At 63.7% G+C, this 10,819-nt stretch overlaps 1 protein-coding gene across 2 annotated transcripts in view; it reads left to right on the forward strand.

Annotated features, from left to right (window-relative positions):
- The first annotated feature begins 1,014 nt into the window (after window positions 1-1,014).
- The window catches only part of ARHGAP45 (Rho GTPase activating protein 45), a 40,495-nt gene continuing 30,690 nt past the window's right edge, over window positions 1,015-10,819 (forward strand). The window contains exons 1-3 of one of the 2 annotated variants that reach the window (XM_019513534.1): window positions 1,015-1,319; window positions 4,733-5,063; window positions 9,207-9,350. In XM_019513534.1, the coding sequence (XP_019369079.1) occupies window positions 1,230-1,319; window positions 4,733-5,063; window positions 9,207-9,350 (565 nt within the window). In that variant the 5' untranslated portion in view covers window positions 1,015-1,229. Of the gene's footprint in view, window positions 1,320-1,872; window positions 2,052-4,732; window positions 5,064-9,206; window positions 9,351-10,819 lie in introns of those variants that run through there. The other variant, XM_019513533.1, reaches the window with a different exon arrangement.

The raw sequence follows: 10,819 nt of genomic DNA on the forward strand, positions 1-10,819 counted from the left end.
CCCCCAAATCCCCTGGAAGTAAAGCGTCGGGTCCGGTCGCCCTAAGGCTGCCCTACTATATGAGAGGGGCACAACAGGATGGGTCAGGAGCTGAGAGGGGGACCTGCACGCAGGAGGTCCCCTTCTCACCCCCCATATCAGAGGCCCTGAAGCCTAAGGGTTTAGACCCGCCCCATGGGTCCTGTAATCATCTATTCCCGTCCCGAATATTCTCATTATTACACGAGGGGCTCCCCTCCACCACGACTGAAGCCTGCTAAGCTCCTGGCTCTCGCAGCATGTCGTGGCACCGAGCGCGGCAGCTGGATGGAAGCCAGCGGCCTGCCAGCGAGTGCCACGGCTCAGGGGCTCAGCACCGCTCCAAGCGCAGGCAGACGAAGACTTTGCCGAGTGCTACTGAGCCTCTAACGGGGGCCGCAGGGTCACATGGCAGGCACTGGAATGGGGTTTGAAGGATCTGGACTTGGTTCCCAGCTCTGCCACTGGCTGTCTGGGGGACCCTGGGCAAGTCACTTAACGGGGCATGAGAGGCTGGGCCAGCTCTCAGGATACCAGGGTCCAATCCCCTCTGCTGCAGGCTGCCTGGGTCACTGTTCCCTCTTTGTCTCGGTCCCCCTCTGTAACACAGGTAGACCCTGCTTCCTACCTACCCAGCCCGGGAGGTGCCCTGCTTTGCTAGGGCCGGGAGCTGCTGTGTATGGGGGGCAGAGGGCACCTCTGCTGACCAGGGTGGGGGGTTCTCATCCATGCTTCTGAAAGCCTCCACCCTCCCGGGGTCCCACGTTCCCTCCGTGAAATGGGCTGGCAGGACACGCGAAAGGGCAGGGAAGAGCCACCGTGGCCCCGAAACTCTCCTGGCTCGGCTGGAAAAACAAAACAGCCCAGACTCCCGACCCCAAGACGCGACTCCGCCTGCTCTCTCTCGCTCCCTGCGCATTTGCCTTTTCCTGTGCACTGTTTTCAGGTTAGCGTCAAAGACCAATCAGGAAATAACTCTGCATCACATGCTCCAGCCCTGACAGTCAAGTCAGTGAATGTGGTTGAACTGCTAAGGGAGTCGCTCCCGAGCTGTGAGGGCTGCAGCTGCGCGGGACACCTACGCGGCCCCTCGACGTGGCTGGAGCCAAGCCTGGTGCATGGAAATAGGGAAGCCACGCCGGACAGGACCCCCGGCCTGAGACGCTGCGGAGGGCTGCTCTGGGGCGAGGCGATCTCGACTTGGGGGGAAGATGTTTTCAAGGAAGAAGCGGGAGCTGATGAAGACGCCGTCCATCTCGAAGAAGAGCAGGGCAGGAAGCCCCATACCGCAAGCGCTGGCGGTGAGTAGTGCTGCATCCTCTCGAGGCGCTCGATGCAAATGCGCAGGGCGGCTGCGTGGGGCTGGAGGGCAGCGCGGAGTTGCCAGGGGGAAAAGATCCCAGAAAAGCTCCGTCCGTGACCAGCCAAGGGGGAGAGACGCCTCAATGGAGGGAAGGGGAAGTGGCCGGCGGCGAGCGTCGAAGCAGACGGCGAAGCCAAGGGCGTGAGGAGCAAGGGGTGCATTGGGGGACAGGGCTGTAGGGGCAGACGGATGTAGTCACAGCCCAGCGGAGCTGGGTGAGGCCCCCAGCCCCTACCAGACAAAGGGACGGGCAGGGCCCCTCCAGGGCAGCCCTGGGGGGGACAGTTCAATAGGCAAAGAAAAGGGACGTTCCCAGCTTTGTCCTCCTCCCGGTTTGGAAAAAGGTGCACTTTCCACACCCATGTGCAGCCAGAGCCCATCCTGAACCCAGACTCTTGTCCCGGGAAGGGCGCAGGCCTCGAGGCTGCGCAGAGCCATCCGGCGGCCCCGGGCGCCCCTCTCCGCCCGCGCCCGCTCCTTGGCTGGCACGTGGGGTGGATGGGTGGGCCCGGCCGCAGTCCGAGCGCTCAGAGGGATGCTGAACAGACGTTCGGTGGGGAAGAACAGCTACAGCCCCTACTCGGTGGGGCTCAGGCAGATGGCCACAAACTCCGGCTCCCACAGGAGCACACTGGTTCCGGTCTCCTACAGACCCAACGCGTGGCTGCAGGTAGGTGGGAGCCGAGGGTGTGACCCACGGGCTGTGCTCTGCTTGTTCCTCTCCCTCCTGCTCCTTCGGGGGTGCGACGGGTGCCTGGGGCTGCGGGGGCAGCATCTCGCCGCCGAGTTCAACCCACCGCTGCAGAGAGGAACTCGCTGCCTCCCATCCTGCAGGGCTGCAACAGCAGTCAAGGCCCCCAGGACCCTGAAGGTGGTTTCAGGGCTGGGTCTTGGGCTAAGAAAGGGTCTTATTGGGTCTCCTGGCTTGGGGGTTGCCTGCAGCCAGGCCTTTCAGATGGCCTCACTTGGCCTTCCTGGACAGCGGTCACTAGCAGCCTCCTGGGGTGAGGTTGCCGTCTTTCATTAAGAGAGCTGCAGGCAGGGGCCAGGTGTCGCGAGGAAGCCGGGGTGATGCAGGCAGGGTCTTGCCCAAGAAGAAATTGGGAGGGGTGGCACTCTGCAGGCTCTCCAAAGGCGGTAGATATGGGGCCTGTCCCTGCCAGCCGTGTTGCACTTTTGTGACGGGGCCTGAAAACTGGACTGAGACCTGGCAAATGCCCTTCTGATGTGAGCCACCAAACAGCTGTCTGACAGGGACAATAACAGCAGGTTGAACACTGGCTCCAAGGTGGAAGACTGCAGAGCACCGCTTGCAAGCAGGTAGAGGATCTCCGGGTTTGCTCCTGCCTTCCGTGCGGTGCAAACCGATGCGCCGCAGGTGGGCATCTCTGCTTGCTGAGCCCTCAGAAAAGCCAGCCCGGCTTTCTCTTTTCTAACGGAAACAGTTGCTGTTATCAGACCTAGTTTCTGATGCAACTCAACCCCCAGGCGAGGCACGGTGGGGAGGGAGTGACTCATGAGTGTCCAGGCAAGGAGGAGACCTTCCCAGGGCTTCTTTGTTTAGGACAGGTTTTAAGAGACCCGCTGCCTTCCCCATTCAGAGGTGTGGGCAGGCCATTTTGCGGGCCCCGAGTTGCAGGATCAGAGGGAGGGGACCACGCTGCTGTCCCGGAGGCTGGTGGGAGTAACTCAGAGCTGAACCTGCCAGGAAATCCTCTGCAGGAAGTCACGGCTCCTTTGGCTTGGGAATGGGCTGGATGTTGGGCCATCCTCGGGCGACGTCAGGGTGTGACCGTGCCTCGTCTCGCCACAGTGCTCTTCTCGAACACCGTGAGATCCTACGTTTCCTAAGAAAAGGCACCCACGCCAGTCTGTCCTAATGCACCTCCCAAAATTGCCAAGCTGCCTGGGTACAGGCCTATCCGAGGGAACGGGGCATGGCGTCGCCGCTACCGTCCTGTGTGGCAAGAAGGACTGGTCGCGTGTCCTTCAGGGATGACCAGCGTCTGATCCCACAGGGCCTGGAAGAGAAGAGGGAAGAAGCCAGCCGGGCCCAGAGAGAGGAGCCGGTGGTTTCTGCCGCTTGTGCAAGGCCCCGGGCTGGGGGCTGTTTACTTGTGCAAGGCCGGTGGGAAGTCTTGAGCAATCCCGATCGCTGAAGTTCTCACTTTGTTCCCTGTGCCGGGGCTGGGGTCGCCCAGCTCCGTGCTTTGCTTCGCTGGGTTCTGGGCTCTGCAAAAGGCTTTGGCGCCTTGTCCCTCTCCAGAAAGGAGAAGATGGGACTCAGAGCCATGGGCTTGTGCTTCCAGTCTCCCACTGGAAAATCCCAGGCCTGAAGTTTGCCTCTGGCTCCCAACAGAGGAGTCGCCAAAGCCGCAGGAGGAGAAGAGATGGGAACTGTCCAACAGCCCGCCAGGCCTTGGGTGGGAGAGGCGGGCAGGGGCTGCTCCGGTCCTTGCAGCGTCTCCTGCGGGCAGCAGTGGATGAGGAGCAGCCGCCAGCTCCGCTCCAGCCCTGTGTCCCCATTGCATGAAGTGGCAGGGCGTCATTTTGTGGTATCAACATCATGGTCCATCTCGCTTACAGTCACTTCTGAATCACTCGGGGCCTCTCCCTTGATGTCAGCAGGGGCTCCACACGCAGGGCAAAGAACGCCACTTTACAGCCCTGGGAGATGAATCATTTATAGCTGGCCGGTGCTTACGAGCCACTCAGTTGCTCCCCTTGCACTGGGAGGCTCCCTCACCATGCTTGCCCTTGGAGAGTCTCTTGATTACCAAAAGACAGTCTCACTCCTCCTCCAAAATGCTTTTGCGGGTTGCTGTGTGCAAACGGTGCAGGCAGCTTCACTGATCAGGAGGTGTTGGCCCTTCACCACTAAAAAATCCCCGTGATCCTGGGGGAAATGCAGGGCAACCTCACTGACTTAACTGCACGAAGGACACTGGGCCAGATTCTGGCCCCAGCAGCACAGGGATCCATTAGACCTCAGCACCTCCCTGGAAAAAGCGGCAAATAGGGAAACCGAGGCATGCAAACTTAGTGTGGCTTTGCACAACTCTGTCAGCTGAGCCAGGCACCCCTGAGCCCAGGTCCCTGGCTGCAACAAGCAGCCACGCTCCTCTTCCAGGTGCCTCGCTTTGCCCAGTTAGCCCCCGCTCTTCTTCGGAGCCGGAGATGGAGTCCGGACGTGCGGTCCCCTGCTCTCACTGTGATGCTCCTTCCCCTCGTTCAGATGAAGGCTGATGAGCGTGCAGACAATCTCCGTCCCATCGGGTTCCTCCCCGTGCGCCGGCAGCCCCCGCTTCCCCCAGCCCCTTCATCCTCTCATGGCTGTTCCTTCCCTTCCAGGACCTGCCGCGGAAGGACTGCCTTGAAGCGCCTCCCTCCAGCCTGGCGGACCAGGGTCTGTCCAGCCCCAAGCTCAGCAGCAGCCCCAGTGGCATGGGCACGCTCAAGCGGCCCACCAGCCTGAGCCGGCATGCCAGCGCCGCCGGCTTCCCCCTGGCCTCGGCGGGCACCCGGGGCATCGCCAAGGGCCACAAGACCCCCACCACCTACAGCCCCGTTGACAGTGCCGACGCGCCGTTCATCGAGGTAGAGGACATCCCGCAGCTTCTGACCTACGTGGCCCTCTTCGCCGAGGCCTTGGAGAAGCTGAGGGACGTGGTTCTCAGAGACGGTGAGTCCCGGGTGCTAGGGCTGGGGACACGCTGAGCTGAAAAGGTGGAGGGGCTGCTTCGTGTTGCAGATGCCAGGGGGAGAGGGGAAAGTGAAGGAAGGGGTCCAGGTGGGCTCCCCAGCCATGCACGGGGTCCTGGCACCCTGCACTCCCACTCACGCTGCGCTCAGGCCAGTGGGAGCCCCAAAATCGCTCCCCTCCCCTACATCTCCCAAGAGCTTGGCCCTGGGGGATGGAGTGGGGGTGCAGATGTGGGCAGCTGTGCCCAGGACAGCTGATCCCGGAGTCTGCACTTCCCTATTCCCTGCCGAGAGGCACGTGGTTCAGGGCTTGGCGTGCGGTTTGATCTGTGCCAGGCATTAGTCTCCAGGCCTTAATGTCAGCATGGGACTTGTGGTCTGCTCCTCCCAGCGCTGGTCACACCACTGTGAATCATGGGGCACTGCTGTCTGTGGCTGGGGTGGTGGAAACACCCAGCTGGGCCCAGACCTGGCAGCTCTGCTCTCGCTCCTAAACCCCAGGACGAGGGAGAAAGAGGGCTCCGGAGGTGGAAGGAGACAGGTGCCTTGTGGCACCTTCGAGCTGAACCCAGCCCTTGTTCCCAGAGGACGAGGCCATGGGGATGAGCCCTGCAAGGCGGCCACACGTGGGCCCAGGCAGGCGTCCCGTGGGCTCACAGATGTGGGCTGTCCCCTACCACCCTGTCTGCCTGGGACAGCCGTACAGGGGAGCCTGTGATGGGAGCCAGGCACGCCTGGCGCTGGGGGTGGCTCTGACATGGGGGTCTTGGGATGCAGCAGGCGACCACGCAAGGTGCAGGCTGCAAACGGTGGATGCTGCAAAGACGCTGGGGGCTGGTGGGAGGGCGGGTGGTTCCTGCTGCTCCTCCTGCCCTCCCGCAGGACAGGGTGCAGGCAGGGAGATGGGCCGGGAACCAAGGTGGGGAGGGGGAGCTGGGCCAGGACAGTGCGACTTCCTGCCCGCGAGCTATTTTCATCCGCCTGCCTTTCCTGTTTACGTGGCTGCTGGCGGGTGGCACCCGGAGGGAGCCCCCGGCCCCTTGTTCTCTGCCCCCCGCGCCGCCCTGGCTCGAGGCCTCGTCTGGCAGGGCAGAGCGCAGGAGGCGAACGGGCCGAGCTCTCGCTGAAGGGCCTGTGGAAGCTGGGGGGGGGGGTTCCCCAGTTTCTGCCCTGCCCCCTTTAAGTGGCTTCTTCGCTGGAAGACAAAGGAAACGGCATATCTTTCTTTTTCCGTAGCCAGGGTGGGGCTGGCAGCGGGGGTCACATGACGCCTTGTTTTTCGCTCCCGGTCATACAGACGCATTGCCACGCTCCCCTTGCCAGTGGAAACGGCAGAGGTGGCCCCCAAGGGAGGGGGCACAGTGGCACAGGGCTCTCCTGGCAGCCTCCCAGCAAGACCAGATCTGGGCGTCCAGCTTCCACGTGGCGGCGCGTCCCTTGCTAGATGGCCGTGCTCAGCACGTGGGAGCTGGGTGGGGAGGCGGGGGCTGCCTTCAGTCAGCAGAAAACCCCAAGGCCTAAAGCCCGCGGGGCTACAGGTTGAATGGGGCTGGGCAGGGCGACGGGGCTGGGCACAGCTAGGGCACAGCGGCAGGCAGCTGCATCTCAGCAGGCTGCGGCGCCCCGGGTTTCTCCTCAACACTAGGGCTGCTGGGACTGGAGAGCAGGCGTGGATACAGCCGGCAGTAGGGATGGGGTGAGCAGCTGTGAGGCTGCATGAGCGGGGCTGGCAGGAGTTTGGGCCTGGGGGGTGGGACAGTGATTTGGGGGCTCCTCAGAGCTGTGGTGGCTGCATCCTGGCCTGGCAGAGACACCAATCTCTACCTCCCCCTCTGAAAGTGCCCACGGAGAGGGGGAACGCAAAGGAAATCCCTTCCCCTGCCCTGTGTTTGACAGGCCCAGGCACTTTGTACCAGCACCCCCCTCCCTTCCCCACCCTGTGGCCCCCAAGAAGGCGGCAGCACCCCCTCTTCCAGGGCTGTCCATGGGGCGGCTCCAGAGCCCCTCTGCCTGCCCCCTGCCCCCTGCAGAGCTGTCGGCGTGTAACGCAGCCACCCCGACCCCACGGCGACGTGGCATCTGTCCCACGTGGCCCTCAAGGGGCCGGACTGCACCCTCAGGTGCCCCTGGGTCAGTCAGACTCCCCAGAGGCTGTGCAGTCCCCCCTGGCCGTGCTGCTGTGTGACGGCGCAACTGCACGGGTAACGGTGACAACACTGCTCGCTCAGCACCCCGCAGCACCGTTCACAAGGCTGGAGCAGGGGCGCTGTCTGAGCCCCACAGGGCAGGAGAGGAAACCGAGGCACGGAGCAGGACACAGATTTGCCCAAGGCCGGGCTGTGTATCAGTGGCAGAGCTGGGGAAAGCACCCTGGAGTCCCAACGCCCACCCCTGCTCTTCTCAACCCAAATCAAGCCCAGGCTGTGACCAGGGAGTCCCGGGGGTCCTGACTCCCTTCTTCTTTAATCGTGACGTCACAGCCCTCCCATGGGGGCTGGGGAAAGAACCCAGGAGCCCCGGCTCGCAGGTGCTTGCTCTGCCCGCCAGCCCACACTGCCGTGCGCTCGGTCGGACGAGGCGCGCGTCTGGTTCCCTTCGGGGAGCCGTTTCTACCGGCCTCCCTGGGGCCTGAATCCCAGCGCGGCCGCTCAGGGTGGCTCAGGGGGGGAGGATCGGGGCAGCTTTATCTGGAGAGCTGCAGAAGGGACTGGCTTCCTGGGGAAGCTCCCAACATCCAGCTTGCCTTCCTGCCAGCAAACAGACTTCCCAGGCCCCCGGAGCCCCTTGCGCTCGCGGCAGGGGCTGGGGGGTGAGAGGAGCAGCCAGGCCTGCTGCATGCCGGGGCGGTGGCAGCCCGGGGGAGGTCGCCTCCGGGCAGGGAGGGCAGGGGAAGGAAGCAGGGAGGAAATTCCAGACTTGCTTTCAAGGGGAGCTCAGCTACCGGGGAAAGACCGAGCTCTGCCTGGCAGCTGCCAGCCCAGGACTTTCCCTCCCTCTCCAAGCCCTGTCTCAGGAAGGCACGGCCGCCTTACCTCTGTGGGTATCACGCGAGAGCCCAGCGAGACGCCCCCAGACCCCGCTGGCGATGCTGCTGAGCCACACCCCAGAGCAGGGGGTAATACCCAGAGAGCTTCCCTCTGGGCTCTCCTTGAGGCACTGCCCACAAGGACGCACAGTCCCTGGGTTTTCCGGGATGGGGAAACTGAGGCACAGAGCCCCGATGGGCTCGCAGCCACCCAGAGTCAGTCCTGGCGTTCAGGGCCCGAGTCCCCCGTGCCGGCGCATCCTGTGCCGCCCAGGGAAAACGATCTCTGCTACCTCGTTCTCGTCGCCGCCATGCTAGCGAAGCCCTGCCTGACTGCCCCCCATCCCCTGTGCCGTGCTCCAGCCACTAGGCCACGCTGCCACCCTGTGCAGGAAGCTCAGTGGTTTGCTGAGGGCGCTCAGCAAGGTCTCCGTGCCCTCCTGCCAGGGCCCCTAGTGCTACCCCAGCCCACGCTCCCGTTCCCTGCCTGAGGCCCATCGCCCCCTGGGCCACCCTGCCACTATCCTTGGGAGGCTGCTCCCGCCTCGGGGGCTTAGACCCAGCCAGGCTGGAATGCAGCGAGCCCCTTCCCAGGGAGGAGGGGAGAGAACAAAGGGCAGCGGGCGCTGGACAGGTTTGGGGAGGTGTGAGCCAGGGTCAGGAGGCTGCCCTGATGCGCATGGAGACAGGGAGAGGAGTGGGGGAGGCCTTGCAGGGGCCGGTATGCAAACGCCCAGCCCGGTCAGTCGCTGCGCGTAGCTGCGGAGGACTGATGGGATCAGGAAGCCAAGGGCTCTGCTCCTGGGCTGGGGTGAAGGCAGCTTGGCTTTCTAATCAGCTGGATCTCCCAGCCTCTGAGCCCAGGGAGCTGGTGCGTGGCAGGGCTCAGCATGTGTCTGTGTGGGAACCTGCGCGCTCTCCTGGAGGATGGGCAGCCCCCGGCTTTCTGCCTGCTGCTGGGCTCCCGGGGTGAGTCGGTGCCGCTCCTGGGGCTGGGCAGGTGGTGGGGGGCCAGGCCCTGCTGCGGCTGCTGCCAGAGGGGGAGGTCTCGGAGGGGCACGATGGGCCGTGGTGACCGCTCTGACCTCTCTGCCGCAGACCATGTGGAGCCGCAGCGGCCCATCGCGCACGAGTGCCTTGGGGAAGCCCTGCGCATCCTGCGCCAGGTGATCAACAAGTACCCGCTGCTCAACACCTTGGAGACCCTCACGGCTGCTGGGACCCTCATCTCCAGGATCAAAGGTGAGATGGCCGCCAGGCCTTGCTTACGGCGGGTCCTGGGCAAGGGGTGGCCAGTACCTGACCGGCTCAGCTGGCCCCTGCTGGTATGGCTGCCTGGACTCCTGGGCATGCTGGATATTCAAATCCCGCTCGGGGCAGCAGGGGAGGGAGGCTGGCACCCGAAGGGGGCTCTGGCAGCAGAGCCCAGTCGGGACCTTGCTTTGGAAAGATTTCCTTGATCCAAACCATAATGGCAACAGCTCGTTTGCCCCCGGGAGGAAGGAGCAGCAGGCAAAGAGGTCTGGGGCTCAACTCCCAGCTCCAGAGGGGCCGTGGCAGGGTGGCAGAGTGGTGCCCTTCAAGCTGGCCTGGCTGCCTGGTGCAGTGGCAGTGCTGGGGGGGGACGACCATCCTCCAGCCCCCAAGACCGTCCGCCCAGCACCTGCCACGAGGGCTTTTCTGCCCAGATTCCTCCCTACAATCTATTCTGCAGGGGTCCGTGCAGCCCAGCACCTAGTTCATCCCGTTATTGGGATCCCTCTGCTGTCCTTGGCCCCCACAACCTGCTTGTTCTCACATGCTGTGTCACCGGCTCCTCAAGGTCACATGCCCCCTTTGCTGCTCGTTAGCGCGGTGATTAGCCACTGCACTGAATTTAGTTAGGGACCCCATTGCAGTCGGTGGAGTTAGAGCAGGGACAGGTCGATCCTTTGCATCTCTCCTGGGGGGGCCGGAGCCGGCTGGGCTTTCTGGAGGATGCAGCATTGATTAGCCACAGTTGTCAAGATCCAACCCCAGGGCAGCTGCTGGGAGAGGCTGGGTCAGGGCTGGGGGGGCCCAGTCGCACCATCCCTGACAAAGGAGCTGTCCTGTCTCCAGCGGGGTGTCAGGGTCTGGGCAGGGGAGGCGACCCTCTGGGCTGCAAAACCAGCCCTGACCTTGTCAGCTGGGCAGGCCTCACCCTGCTGCAATTGCCACTTCATCAGGGGAAAGGGCTGGTAACCTTCCCCCTGTGATTGAATTTCCCCCCCTTGGCTGGGGTCAGGTCAGCCCCTGCCATGAGGCTTTCTCTGGAGAGCTCAGTCCCAGCTCTGGGCTGAGAGGAGCCTGGGGGTCTAGGCTCCTAGAGTCCCAGCCCCTCGGTGTGACAGCACTTCCCCAGCTCCCACTCCTCTCCCCTGGGGGACCAGTTGTCCAGCGAAGGGTAGCAAAAATGCTGCACGCCCCCCTCACCGATCCAAGGGGACCACCACGCTTAGAGACCAAAGCGACGGCTAGCTCCTCTCCTGCCCCTGCAAGAGCAAGACACAGGCCTAGAGCCTCCTCACTGCCCCTGCAACTCTGCTGCAACGCCAGGTCCCTTCGGATTACATCCCCTGGCCCCTCCGAACACAGCTCCCTGTTGCCCCCCGCTTGGTGGGAGCGCTCACGCACGCAGGAGGCACTGCCAAACCTGGGAGGATGCTGCACTGGCTCCCGCCGCGGCACCT

Source organism: Gavialis gangeticus, unplaced genomic scaffold (assembly GCF_001723915.1).
Source record: "Gavialis gangeticus isolate Ggan-Ray unplaced genomic scaffold, GavGan_comp1, whole genome shotgun sequence".
In the NCBI taxonomy this organism is placed as follows: Eukaryota; Metazoa; Chordata; order Crocodylia; family Gavialidae; genus Gavialis; species Gavialis gangeticus.